Source organism: Prorops nasuta, unplaced genomic scaffold (assembly GCF_024137725.1).
Source record: "Prorops nasuta isolate Cenicafe-Biocafe unplaced genomic scaffold, Cenicafe_Pnas_1.2 PNAS00004, whole genome shotgun sequence".
Classification (NCBI taxonomy): domain Eukaryota; kingdom Metazoa; phylum Arthropoda; class Insecta; order Hymenoptera; family Bethylidae; genus Prorops; species Prorops nasuta.
In genome coordinates, this window is record NW_027116801.1 from 3,853,784 (window position 1) to 3,868,954 (window position 15,171).

The following is a 15,171-nucleotide window of genomic DNA, read 5'->3' on the forward strand; positions in this document are numbered from 1 at the left end:
TAGTAAAATATTTGGATTGGTCATTTTTAGAAAGTGCTGGCTGATAGACCAATCATATTAATTCACTTGAAGAAAGGGAGAAAAGTCAGTATTGGCTGTCGTATGTATACTGGTCACTATTGGCTTAGCGTTCAGCTAACTTCATTCTGTACTTTTTCAGAAGACTACACTGTAGCGTAAGGAAAATGATTTATTTCCCTACAGTTCTACTGTACAATTTGTATTTATATTTAATTGTCCGCTAGAACAATTAAATTTTTTTATAAGCTATATGTTTAAAAAATATAAAAAAATTTCAACATTGAATTGTAAATAAATCAGAATCAAATTAGTAGCATACATATTTCTGGACACAGCTCGCAGGTCTGCGTGGGGTGCGTCACGATTCAGTTTGATTCGTGGCATGCGCTAGCGCCGCTAGCTTGCCTTGGCTACAACGGCTGTAACCACTGGAATCAGTAGAAAGAACGGTGATAGTAATTAGTGACGCTTGATGTGGTAGTGGTAGTGTGTTAGTCAGGGTTAGTCTTCCGTGCATCTCCGACCTCCGTGTTTGTGCTATTGTCGATGCATGCCAATTGCCAGCTGCCAGACCAGACCAGACAGACTATCCTCAAAACGAGGTATACTGAATAGTTCTGGCATATTTTTTCGAATGTCAGGACAAAGTGACTGAGATAGAGGATAGAAAATAGCGAGGGAAAGACAGAGAGAAAGAGAGGGAGAAAGCATTTTAAAGAGCGAAACGGAAGATACAGGAAAGAAGCTGGTATTGTAAAAGAGAGAAAAAGAGAGGGAGAGTGAGAGGTGTGTGTGTGTGAGAGAGAGAGAGAGAGAGAAAGAGTGAGAGAGTGAGAGAGGGGTGAGGGACAGCGAGAAAGAATAGAGGAAGAGGTGGCAAAGAGCAGCCGAGTGACATTATGACCCGTGCGGCCGGGGATAACTGCTTATCGCCAGAAACGAAACGCCTTCTGCTAGCATAAAGTTAAATAGGGGCTAGATCGACTGCTTGCCACTATCTGTCTAGGGAGGGTGCGAGGCCGCGACCCTGAAGTCCCGATAGGAGCATACCAACACGGAATCATACATAAGCAAAAGACATTTAACGGTCTGCCAGCGGATAAATACGTATCGGAATCGACGACTGATCCATCTACTAATCCAAGTGTTATTCACAATCAAACCGGAAATAGGCAATTTTAATTTTGTGTTTCATCCAGATTCAACAGATCCTCTTGTTTAATTTAAACAAATATTACATTTCTAATATATTTGTGTGTGTGTGTGAAAGAGAATCAGCTAGAAGCATATATCTATGTATTGATATACATATACCATATATGCATACATCGTTACTCCGTTTGCCGTTTACGCGAGTAAAAGGTCGATAGTTCAGGATCGCCAATGAATTTGCCGTACCCGTTTATCACCATTGATCTATAGATCTCCAAGCTGCCCAAGTTCAGGTCGTTATCAGGAAACACGCGAATCGAGTGACATATTCTGTCCGGGAGATCTCCGGAATAAACAAAAATCAAGAAAAGGGCCATTATTATACTCCTATTTTTGTTTATATTCCTTCCGTCTGTTATTTGCTTTACTTTTCCAAAGAAATTTGATCTGTCAAATTCAGTGAAAGTGGAGTGTTCTTGCACGGTGATACCAAAGAAAAACAGTGAAAATGCCGCTCTTTGGCAAGAAAGATTCGAATAAAAAGCTGAAGAAGGATGGAAAAGAATCACCGTCCGTAGATGAGAAGTACATTCTGAAAGAGCTCCTTGGGACGTGAGTATAATTAATATTTTACAGATTTTTTCGATTTTAATAGATAGCCAGTTGGAGAGAGAAAGTAAACAGATTTTGTTAAGAGTCGCATGGCTCGCTCACTCATTCAGCTCTCCTTGTTTTTTTTTGCGTTAACGCACCTTTTATATATCGTATATTTTCAAGAAATGTAAATACATATAGTAAATTACGCTGTTTATCATCGTTTTACAAATCAACGAACAGTTTATAGCTTCATTGACATTCCGCGCTCAGCAACAGTAGTATCTATGAAATAATGTAATTAGCCCTGTTTTGAAAACAACGTTTTCTTAGAGATTATAGAAGCTAATATTGATGCATTTGTACATTTCTTTACTCATATCTTTGCTGTACCAATACTTACTTGTTAATTTATAATACCCTAGAACTTTTGGAGCTGAAAGTAAAATAATAATTCTATTTCCAATAATTATCTATAAATGGTAATCTTTAATTTTGCTAAAAAGAAATTTGTTAAGAATACCAATTTTTGTGTTATTATCATAAACAATTTGCAAATGTGTATATATGTTTAGAAAGACTACTATTTTTAAGTAAGAAACATTAAACAAATTTTGATTACTGATTATTAAATGATGGTGCAATTATTCCTACTACCAGTATGTATATAAAGTTTTAAAAATCATGTAGCCAAGTTATGTGTGTTTTAAGAGGTACTCTGATGTAAGATTGGAACATACGATGATGCAAAAATAGCATAAATGAATATCATAAATAGATTAATGAAGCAGACAATATATTAATCTGATTGAGTGTTACACACGGATATTATTACTCTTTATATACTGAACAAGGTGGAGAAGTAGTAAAAAGGTTTAGAGATGTTTTATAAGAGATATATGAAAAGAGAAAGTTTTTCCTGTGAGTGATATAATGAAAACCTATTTCAAGCTTTCAAAGAAATAAGACTGTTTTACAAGGTTTAGCTCTTCAAAATTTAATTCAATTGTGTTTTTACATAGATTGATTAGAATTCCTACGCATTACTGAATTATCAGGTTAAGTAATGCAGCAAAGAGATACTAGCTAAATTTAATTTGATCTGTTTTATATAATCATTTAAGAAGATAAGTTCAACTCATTAATATTGATATTCTGTAATAATCAAAGAAAATTTTACAGTCAAAGACAATGCGGTAATAATTATTCATTAGTTTTGTAATCCAATAATGTGATAAAAGTAAAAAGAGAATTTTAATACATATTTATATTATGTGTTATAATAAACTTTTGTGCCAATTTCAAGGACATGTAAAGATCTAGACAGTGAAACTTTTGACACAAGTGTGATATTGTAGAACAATGCCAACCTTAATTGCATAAAGTCTGCCAATGTTTCTGTTTTACTGAATTATGAATAGCATTAAATTTAATTGCAGGAACAATTATGCAATTAAATTAAAAATAGCCTCCTATTGATTATTAATTTCTATAATTTAGATATAGTTGAAAAGAATTTAACTTTAATAACGAAAAATTAATACTAATAGGATAATGCTATGAGAATTTTCTGCTTAGGGGGGCTTTTTCAGAAGTACGATTAGCAGAAAGCAAAGAAAAACCAGGTCAAATGTTTGCTGTGAAGATCATCGACAAAAAGGCTCTAAAAGGAAAGGAAGATTCTTTAGAAAATGAAATCAAAGTATTACGAAGGTAGGTTAATATGTTAGAATTAATATATTATAAGGTTATTTAGTAGAAATAATAGCTAACTATTTTAATATTTTTGAGTACTCGCTTCCTGCCATAGATAAATGTTGAAGATTTACGGATAAATTTGTATCAATTTTGTGGTTACTCAGACAAATTTTAATACTACTGTGCATGTTTTATTTTAACAAGCGCTTTCTGTATACAGAGCATTCTGCGCCTTGCATATTATATATTATCATAAGTCTCTACACTAGACAATTATTCAATTATTTAATTGTACAATTTATAGGTAAGATAACAATGGGTATTGGACCTCTAACATCTGTATAATAATATCCTTAATTGTTTCTCTTACAACTAGTTACAAAACAATTTGTGCTGTGTAAAGTCTCAGCCCAATGTACTCCTTGATGTATTCCATGCCCTTTTAAAGTAAAACATGTAATAATACATTCCCAATCTTACAAACACAATTTTAAGTATACTACAATACAAATTATAAAATAAAATTTCATGGTTGCGTTGTATGATATTTTGTGACAATGTGTATTTCGTGCTATTGATATGTGCATAACAAAATTATGCTGTTTACAGCTTTACATATATATATATATAATATATATAATAATATTACTATATTTGCTTCCTTTAATATTACAAGTTTTAAATGGCGCTCGATGTTAAAAACAACATGAACACAGCACACGATGAACATAAATTGGACAGATTATTGGCCAGACCAATTAGCAGATGTAATATCAGGTCATCGTATAATTTTTGCGCAAAATATATTTTTTATTATATAACTTATAGTTCAAATCTCTTACTATTTATCATAGATTACTGAAACTGCATGTTTACAGAATTAATATACGGGCAAAATACTCTTGTATCATTACTTTCATGTCCAACATTTACAAATACTATTTGTGGCTAAATTTCCAATTATCCCAATCTGTCCCTCATTAGTGTTTCTTCTCATTTTTAACACTCTCAATGTAAACCTTGCAAATTTTTACATGGAACCCCTAAAAAAAGTAAAAGATTAAACGAGTTTTAAGAGGTGATATAAAGAAAATGTAAAATAGAGAAACCCTGCGATCAGCTGCTATAGATGTGTATTATGTAATTGTGTATGGTATTATTATACTTCGTAGGTTCAGTGAAAGAGTGACACCACAGAGTGGTGATGGATCGCTGAAGTTGGATAGTAGTGGCGAAAAAGGATGGTAAGTGTGGGCCCCGTGCTAGGGCACCAACTACCTATACCACTTAACTTTCTGTATCATTCGACAATATGCCATACATTGTTACAATTTTAAGTGATTCAGCTCTTATCAATATATATATATATATATATATTTATATTACATTATACATGACTCTTGCACGTCTGTCATGTATCTAAAGCAAAACTTTGGCTCTTCTCATCAATAACTATTAGCGCACCTTTCATTTATTCATTTTTGGCCATCTATTATTAAGTTGATAAGAAAATTCATAAGAAGCTCTCTTATGTTTGTACCTAAGTTTTCATTCATGTCTAATCTCTATTGCTTAGTCAAATTTTTTAATTTTTCACTTGAAATGTAATTCACGAAAAGTTAAATAATGCTAATGGGAGAATTTTTCAAATATGCTTATTCACATTTTTAGGATTTAGTATAGTATAGCTGTTTTGTTTTTATATAGAATTTTTCTAGAGACTATCCTAAAGATTTGTCAAGTAAATGTTGCAATTTTTTTACAATTTGTATTGCTCTTATTATTCACATCTTTTTTTTATTAATAGGAAATTGCACTGAGATTTTGAGCTTATATCAATTTCAATCGAAAATTGTACTACTAAAAATTATTTAACACAATTTTTTATTTTCTAATTTGTAATCGTTTTCCTCCATTCTCTATATATATATATATAATATTATTGTTTAACTTCATCATAATGGCTATTCTTATTTTAAAGATAATTTTCTTACCAGTTACTGATTATTTTCGCTTTGTATACTATTTTTCTAGAAAATATACATCTGCAGAAAATAAATCGTTATTTTTGCACATTGCTTTTTTTGTTATGTACAAATTCATCCTCTCTCTAAATTTTCTATTGTTTCCTAGAATATTACATTAAAACGTTCTTTTGATTTATTTTACTGTAACACACAGTTAAAGCCGAACGGATATATAGATAATAAACAATTATTTAATTGAAAAAAGTATACGGTTGCAAAGAGAATGAAAAGTTGTAAATTTTACATATAAACATTAAAAAGAAATTGAATGATGGAGCACGCGCTTAACAAGGATTTTTTTGTATAATTGAGATTGAAAAATATTTGGTGCGAAAAATGAAATATGCGTGTAAATTTGCTGATTAGAATTTCATTCAGAATTATCTTGCTAAGATCAGCAGCTAGTTGGGAAATTGTTACGCGGTTTTACTGCATTTGGTGCTGCACATTAGTCGCGTGCTTTAAAATTTGTCACCTTATCATCCTAAGCTGATAAAAAAGAAAATTTATTGTACATATTTCAAGAATAAATTTTTATCTTAGAAATCAAATGGAGTTCACACTGCATTAATGGTCTTCTATTCCTAAGCTAACAATTGATCAGAGTTTAACGAATCACCTCGATCATACAGAAAAAACTAAAGCTATGGTAAACCTTGAGTAAAACTTTAATGACGCTTCGGAGTGCGAGAAGAAAGACATCAACGATTTTACTTTAACAAATTTAACGTAAATTCTATGGAAAATCTTATTTTTTTACAGCTTTGTCAGCATCGTACACTGTTATACAAAATCAGAAATAAACGTCATCAAATTTTTACCGAAGATTTATAATTGCTCTGTTTGTGTATGTATGATATACGATTAAGTTTCGTTAAATTCTGATTAACTGTTAGCTTAGGGATATATAGACATCCCGTAAGATTTGTTACTTTTAATAAACATTTGTCTTAAAGTTGCTTCAGTGTTCTTATCTTTTCAAGTGTGAACATTGAAGAGAACCGATATGCATAATTAGCATGAGAATTGTGCGATAACGTGATGAAATTTATGGACACGGGGACAATGTTGGAGCGTGCTTTAAATCGGAGAAAAGAAAGGGCCTGCGGATCCTGATGGTTTCGCTACCGAAATTCAATCGCAAACAATTCATTAAACGAGATTCATTTCCTTGTCAATTCATCTCGGCATATCGAAGCTTATACGGAATCCACTATATCACGATCAATCTCAGCTAGATTATCATGCCACGAATGACACACGATTAACACTTCATAACTCCATCGCAGTTCTCACTCACAACAAGGAAAATCCGGTAATAATTCATAATGAAAAGGAAATTACTTGAGAAATATTTAACAATACACAAACAGATTTGTAGGTGGATGCTATGCTGTTTACGTACAATTTTATGTTCTTGATAAGTAAGCTATGTGATAGATTGATTCACACCGGCTGTACACTTTTTATTAAACGAAACAAATTTTCAGAGTGAGTACCTACACGAATATTTTTATACGATCAAAATTCCTCGTTCCTTCTGATTTTTAAAGAGAGTTTAGGCTTACCATACTAAAAATCTATCTCTTTTTAAATATAAATTAGTTTTTATTCTTAAGCCTGCTGAGAAGCATCGATAAAATGTTTAAATCCGATTTCTCTGAAGTTTCTTTTTAGTATAATACCAGCACATACGATCTGTATTAAAATAATAAATTCTTGTTCACATGCAGCAGTTTATTTGAAAATTCGCTATTGTTCTTTCGTCTGTCTTTAAACTCACTTTTTTCCCTCGAGAAATAGATTTTTAATTTCAACGAGCAAGTTTCTTGTTAATTGGATTGTGTCGAATATTTTGGTCGTATAAATCAACTGTTATAAGCAATGCTTTAAAATGCTACACTAGAATTGATAAAAAGCTTAATGTCCAGGTTAAGTCACACACTTTTGCTTTCCTTCTGTATAATAAATATAGTTTTATATTATTAAAACACTGATTTGTTTAATAAAATATGTAGTTTGTTTGTAAGTTCTAATATGGTTTTAACAAATATTGCTTTCCTAACGCTAAATTGTATTTGGAAAATGTGCTCTCTTACACGAATGTAATTGTACGTACTTTGAAAGAATACACGGTGTAAAGTAAAAGTTTGGCTGTGTATTACAAGTATCATTATTGTAAATATTTAGTTTTTATTTAATGCCTCGATTTTACTAAAGATAGTCAGTCACTATCGCGTTGTCGTGATAGCTTTTTCGCACTATCTCGTTTGGCTAGACACTTGAAAGTAATTTTGCTGAGGCTACTCTTACGAGAGGACCGTGTCACGACAGTAACGTCATCGTAAAAACGAGGCTTAAGTTTTCAATGGCTTTTACTAATCTTTACCAACTCGATCCAATATTAACATTGACTCTATTGAATTATGTTTTATATGTATATGTTTACAGACAGAAGTTTTATTTTGCACAAAAGTAGTAACTTTGTAGTGTCCTTAAGTTCTTAATTGATTGTAACTATATATATATAAAAGTAAATTGTACTTCAACCAAAGAAATGAATTTTTCTTTCTGTTCTGTTTACACGTCCATTATGTTTATTGGAAAAAATCATCTGTACATCATGTCTCCTGTAAATACCCCATCTTCGTAACGCTCTACTAATATATTCTTTCAAAAAATATCTCTACTTAAGAATTTTTTTTCCGGCACCTTTCTTTCTCCTTTATTTAAATTCTAAAATGGATTCACTCACTTAACTTTGTGCATTAATTAATTCATTATAAGTTCGTAATTAAGATTCTAATGCAAATACGACATTATGTGCAATATCATGTTACATTAAAAATTCAAATATTCATTTTACGCATTTACTATAGTGCAAAATAATTTGAAAAAAATCTGCATAACTGGAAAAAGATATTAATGTAGAGTTTCCTTATTCTGAAACTTATTTCTTTCAATTAAAATGAAAATTATTAAATTCTTTTGATAATATTTTTAATTGAGTTTCGCTTCGTTTATCTCTATTCTTGTATTATCGTAAAACTTTGACAATAGTTGTACCGCTTGCAAGTGTACGTATTGAAAATGTGTAAATTTAAACATCGATTCCAATCTGTAATAGAATCTGTAATATGAGAAATTTTGTGATAAGAATTGTCTCTTTGACATACACTGTAATATTTCAATAATGTATACAGAAATGTAGACAAATTGCTTGTAAAATGTTTATTTTTGTCGTAGAAAGAAAAAGGAATATGTTAGTTTCGCTCTGCGTTGAGTTGCTTATTATTCCAGCTGGCTGTGATTTTTTTCAAAAATGCTATGCCTGCGAGAGATGGTTATAAGAGCGAGCAAAAATCTTGCTTGCGGCATGATGATCTCTGCTTTTTCTCACGTATTAGAGAGGAGTAGGAAGAGAGAAATAGGAACAGAGAGCGAGAGAGAGAGAGAGAGAATTTACATAAATGCAATATTCTCTTATCATTACGATTGTTTCAGGTTAACGCATCCAAACATTGTCCAATTATTAGAAACCTTCGAAGATAAGCACAAGGTGTATTTAGTTATGGAGCTGTAAGTTATAATTTCATTCTGATTACGCACGTTTCGTCAGTTGCATAACCTTTATGTGTCAGCTTTAATATTTTATCACCAATGATAAAATCAGCCAATCCCTATCGTTCACCGACACCATTCCTTAACGATGATTAGTTTCACGCTTTATGCATCTGTAATTATAGATACCCTTGCATCATCCATCGTTATTGTCTTTTATTATTCTTACGATTGATCAATCAATAACGTTTGATACACGAGATACATTCGAGCCACTCGTAAAACGAGCTTCATTCATAAAGCTATTAGTAAATCAATTGCCTATAAAATAGGTGCATGCATTCCCTATTTAATTTTTCCTCCTTGGAGGCTATTAAAATTTTAACGAGACTCTTGTAAATTTTCAGAGTTACCGGAGGTGAATTGTTCGATAGAATAGTGGAGAAAGGTTCCTATACGGAGAAGGATGCTTCAGATTTAATCAGACAAGTACTGGAAGCAGTTGATTATATGCACGAGCAGGGTGTAGTTCATAGAGATCTTAAACCGGAGAATCTTTTGTACTACAGTCCCGATGAAGATAGTAAAATTATGATCAGTGATTTTGGCCTATCAAAGATGGAAGATTCAGGAATTATGGCCACGGCTTGTGGTACTCCAGGATATGTCGGTAGGTTTTTTTTTTTTTTTTTTTTTTGAAGCATTTACTTGTTACATTAGCAAATTGCACGCGCGCGCGCGTGTACAAGTGGGTCTCTGATTAATTGACTTTTTTGGACAATTGATTTTCAGCGCCTGAGGTCTTGGCTCAGAAACCGTATGGCAAAGCGGTGGATGTATGGAGTATAGGAGTTATCTCGTATATATTGTTATGCGGATATCCTCCGTTTTACGACGAGAACGATGCCAATCTGTTTGCACAGATTTTGAAAGGTAAAACGATACACATAAATAAGATTAACATCTTACCATTAAAATTTGATTCTATTATCAGTCCACAGTAGTTTCCATTCTTAGGATATTCCAAGCACATAAAACTATGCCTATTTTATACTGCTATCTTCATCACTCTTGTCACTATATCACTTTTACTCTATATGTATACATAATAACTTGAAATTTTCATTTTCAAGGTACTATTCTAGTTTCGTATGAGGCTATATTGCTAGTGTAGTAAGTAGTTAAGTTTTGTGTGCGCCATCCGTTTAAGAGAATCTCGCTGTAAACGCTTTTTGTAGCTCGAAATTCTCATTATTCATATCCAATATGTAATTTTGGCTACGGGGATAAATAATTGAATACGATTAAATATATTAGCACCGGTTATTACAAATATCTCTGTACGTTATTATAAAAGCATTCTTTGTCGCGTCTAGCACATTTGGCCGATTTGAGAGTTTTGCTTTGTAGAAAATACAAATTTAAATTTTTTTGTAAATTGAAGCCGCGCGTACTCTATACCGAAAAGCTAACCAGACTGTTGTAGGTGAATTTGAATTCGATTCGCCATACTGGGATGATATCAGCGACTCCGCTAAGGATTTTATAAACAAACTGATGTGTGTAAATGTCGAAGAACGCTACACCTGTAAGCAGGCCCTAGCTCATCCTTGGTAAGATAATTAACATTGAAATTATCCTTTTATATAGCACTTGACTTTCCTGAGGAAAATTCTTCAATGCCTGTAAAAAAAGAAAAAAAGAAATAATTTTATTAGCACCTTCCAGTCCAGTAGACTTTAAGATAATATACTATTTGTAATAAAGGAATCGTGTTTCTTGCGTCGAATAGATTTGTTCTCTGCATACATGAAAGCTCTATCGGTGGATTGATAGAGTCAACGACTGGACTGTTTTTATAATCAGGCTTGAAACTTGTAGTTTTTTTAGACAAATATATGAATGAATAATGAAGAGAAAATTAATTTTAATGCAAGCTTAGCGACACGGTGCAGCAGAGAGGTATCAAGGAAACTTGATCTTGATATCCATCTCCACTGGGAAATACAATATTAATACAGAGAGTGTGTGAGAGACAGAGAATAATGATTCGAGTTTCTATAGTGCTAAGCTGCCAGAAAGGCTATATATTTTAGAAGGGGAGAAATTCGAGAATGAGACACTAGGCAAAAGACACCATGATGCACTTAAGCTACTACATCGGTAAGGGGAGTAAGTAAATGTTATAAAGAGAAGGATTGATTTTTCCAGGATATCCGGAAATGCCGCTAGCAATAAAAATATCCATGGTACTGTATCGGAACAACTTAAAAAGAACTTTGCCAAGTCAAGGTGGAAGGTTAGTATTGGTGGATGATTAGCAAGCGGCTGATCGTTTATGTGTTTGCTCGCCAGGACCCCTAGGAATGTCTCCCTCTTCTCTCATGGTTGCAGCAAGCGTATCACGCAACCACGGTCATACGTCAGATGCAGCGGTTGGCACTCAACAGCGGACAGCAGCAGCAGGGCCCAGGCTCAACAGGCCCAGGCTCAACAGGCAGCCCCACGCAATACCCAGATCAATCGCAAACCAAGCCCAACCATCAGCAGCACAGGGCACAGGGCCAACCGACCAACATCAATTGAAGCAAACGTCGCAGTCACCACTCGTACTCCCAAACAATGTGGTGGCTCCTCTATCACCACCCCCTTCTTTATCCATCGCTCCAAATTCACCGTTATACCTGCGCAACAAACGCTTCAAGCTATGGGGTACCACACGCACCGCTCTCTCAACTCTCTTCCGAACCAACGTATCTTACATTAGAAAGCAAAGGAAACAAAAGAAAAGCTGAATTTGCTCCGCTCTCTCCACGTTGTTGTTCCTCTTCAACATTACGTAACTTATTCTCCAGCTTACCAACTGCAATTTTCCCACCCTCCTCCTCCTCCTCCTCCTCTTTTCCATATTCTTGTCCTTTTCCTCCTTCGCATAGCTCCTGGACGGAGATGTCGAAACTTATGGAGGATAATGGATCAAAGAGAGAGAGAGAGAGAGAGAGAGAAAAGTGCACATTATATGCGAGCGAGGATATCGCCATTTGGATAAAACAACCATAATGATGATAAATCTGTGGTTTCCTTTGGCTATTGAGCGCCATTACAATAAAGAATAACTATACGTACACGATAAAAACACACAAATATACACACATGTAAGTTAATAGCCCGCGCGATACATGGCGATTTTCGTATTGTTTATCGTCCGCTCAGAAACGCCGGCTTTATTCTGATATTTATGCATAGATCTTTGCCGCACGTTGAATAAATGTTAATGGTCAAGTTGAGTCGGAAGTTAATCGTGATGAAAGTTTACGATGAAAGGTTAAACGATATATTGATTTGGTTGAGCAAGATACAAGCGGTTGCATCTCGAAAACTGGATTTGCATATAAATATCTATTATATGCGTGCGCGTAGACGCGTATACTGTATATGTGCTATGTGTATATGCACTAATTTCCCTGACACATAATATGTTTGATGAGATCTTGCTAAACCGAATCGACTATTATAGAAAATATGTAATGTAAACAGTACAACGACAAGTTTTTATCTTTTATAAAGCCTGATAAAAAACATATAGCGGCTACTGAAAATAATTCCGTGCAACCTGAAGACCTTACAGTGGCGGAACGAGCCCTGAGCGTTTGAATAAGCCTGCGTATATAAATATGTATATGTGTGTGTATACATTGGTTTCAGACAGTCTTTGAAATAGTTTTTCTAAGCCACGATGCTACCAACATTCCAACTCGTTAATCGTTAATTTAATAAATAAATAACGAAAAGACACGTTTTTAAGAAAGTTTTACATGCTAGATTTACGGGCCGTTCCGTCAATCATGCTGTTCGGTCATCTCGCTGCACACAGTTAGGCCTTTGGATAGGTTTAAACGTTTTAAGTAAGATCTGTTTCCTATTACGCATTAATCTATTGAGCATTAGCTAAAATAAAATTTATTTTATGACTTTGTGAGTTTTGATGAAATGCGCAGTAAGTTCATATAGTGTGTCAAGTTGTACAATGCACTATTTTACGCAATGTGTATCAAAAGCAAGTGGCCAAAATGCCATTAAAGATACGCAACGTGATATTAGTATATTAGTCCAGCAGTCTGAGAAAGATCCATTCGGTTAGGTTAATACAAATACATATAATACGTATGTATGCAATTTTGCTGATATTTTTGTGAGCACTACAATCTCAAGGTGTACATAGAACTATTACACGGACCTTTTATTGATTGCAGGATACAAACATGAAGAGAAACTTATTTTTTAACTTCGATTTTTAATCATAAAGCTAAAGGAAAAGTAGTTACTATATATACATCGATCGATATTCTGCTAATAACAATTAGCTTCCAATTGACCTAAAAACGCCATCCAAAGCTTGCGTTCATTATTATTTTCAATGTTTGCATATATCGTTAATCAATAAAATTGTGCTCCGCGTAATATCGTATACGGTACATAAAATTTCTTATGTTTTATCTAATTCTAGTTATGCATAATCGCAAAAAATTCTTTCGATAGAAGATAGAATTATCCTCTGGAGCTCCGAGTAAAAATCTTGTTTTCAAATTAATTGTACATTTATAAATACTTTTGTACTCTGAATTTTACCGGATTCCTTTTATCTCCGGGTTGTTTTTTAGCCTTATACTTTAAAAATTGTTATTCCCACGAATATTTTAACCAGCCGCATATTGTTAAATTAATCTCATTGTTTTCAATGCATGCGTGCCTGTTTATATTTGTATCTTAAAAGCAGGGTGCTCATGGCGATTGTCTACAAACTTTTATTTATCAGGGTTGCAGAACTTGGTTCAAGACAAATAAAAAAAAGAGCATATACACTACAATATGTTCAGGCGTTCAAAATCAATTTGTTATATGTTTGTGATTAATCTCTTAAATAATGTTAAGGATCGTGCAACAAATCTGTGCTATTGTGATAACAATATTAACGTAACTACTATAAATTCGGTACTTCTGTTATATTTATTAATTATTCGTATGGAAAAAATAATCGGAATACATTGCGCGGCAATGCCGAGAACCATTACACTTTCACTTAAATCGAATATCATATTTTAATTAAATGTACTTGCGTATTACAAAAAATATAGTTGTTGATACGTAACTACAAAGCAAACGATAGAGAATTTGATGGTGAATGGTTAATAAAAAGACATCTATAAACATTTATAAATAACAACACGTGTCAGTTCGCTGTGTTACAAAAACCACACAAGCAATTATATACTATTTTTTATTTTTATCTATCCTGATCGTTTTACAAAAATTTTGCTATGTGCATTATGTTGGAAAAAATAAAGAAGAGAATCTATAAAATTTAACCCCCTGTCTTTTCTTATCTAATAAATTTAATTTGTAATATTTGAATCTAACGAAAGACATTAAACAAAGTGTATTCCGTTGTTATGTTCAATAACACTATAAACTGTAAAGTTTAAACTAGTAAGCAATGTATTTATATATTTTCAAAGGCAAGGGGTTAATGAGATCAAAAGGCTCATTTCATCTATTATGCAATTGGGTTTTGAAACATGGCAAAAAAAAATAATTATAGCTTTAGCGCAAGGGAAAATATATCAAGGGTTGGAAAATTTCGAGGGGGAAACTTTTTTTATTACATCTATATAACATATGATTCCTTTTGAATTCATAGCTTAAACATAATTGTAGCCACACAGAGCTATCATATTAGACGTCCGTCCGGTTTCCGGGTAACCAACAACGCAAGAAAATGTTGTTTATGATGAAATCTTGATGCGTAATCTGTATATATCATTATTTAGCGATCGAAGCTGCGCGTTTCTCTGAATTTTTAATTGGAGATCAATTTTATTTACATAGTAATGCTTTGAATAATTGTACTATTTATCACATAGTTTCTGTTGCCGAAGCACTTTGCTATCAAGATACAACTGAGCACCTGATCTCTCTTCTTTTGAAAAAATTCTAGCTTTTTCACGCAAAAACTTTGGTTCGCATGATGGTAATTCCTTCTATCGTTCGTAAATAATGAGCCAAAATTGTACTTAACATCGTTTTAATTTAATTTACCATACTATCTTATCGCAATACA

General features: G+C 33.1%; 1 protein-coding gene across 2 annotated transcripts; it reads left to right on the forward strand.

The window, feature by feature from the left end:
- Nucleotides 1–436: 436 nt before the first annotated feature.
- CaMKI (Calcium/calmodulin-dependent protein kinase I) lies at nucleotides 437–11,780 on the forward strand. 2 transcript variants are annotated; one of them, XM_066726279.1, is made up of 9 exons: nucleotides 437–1,785; nucleotides 3,346–3,480; nucleotides 4,638–4,709; nucleotides 8,997–9,071; nucleotides 9,461–9,723; nucleotides 9,846–9,986; nucleotides 10,540–10,666; nucleotides 11,265–11,352; nucleotides 11,448–11,780. In XM_066726279.1, the coding sequence occupies exons 1-9, from the start codon at nucleotides 1,682–1,684 to the stop codon at nucleotides 11,637–11,639; spliced, it is 1,197 nt and encodes a 398-aa protein (XP_066582376.1). In that variant the 5' UTR covers nucleotides 437–1,681; the 3' UTR covers nucleotides 11,640–11,780. The 2 variants fall into 2 exon arrangements, with proteins under 2 accessions (XP_066582376.1, XP_066582377.1); XM_066726280.1 differs by lacking the exon at nucleotides 4,638–4,709.
- Nucleotides 11,781–15,171: the final 3,391 nt, after the last annotated feature.

What these genes read in the sequence shown, in the direction of transcription:
- CaMKI (XM_066726279.1), top strand. Translation starts at nt 1,682, where the DNA reads ATGCCGCTCTTTGGCAAGAAAGATTCGAATAAAAAGCTGAAGAAGGAT. An exon ending in TGGTACTCCAGGATATGTCG is followed by an intron (nt 9,724 to 9,845) that starts GTAGGTTTTTTT and finishes ATTGATTTTCAG; the next exon opens with CGCCTGAGGTCTTGGCTCAG. An exon ending in CAGGCCCTAGCTCATCCTTG is followed by an intron (nt 10,667 to 11,264) that starts GTAAGATAATTA and finishes TGATTTTTCCAG; the next exon opens with GATATCCGGAAATGCCGCTA.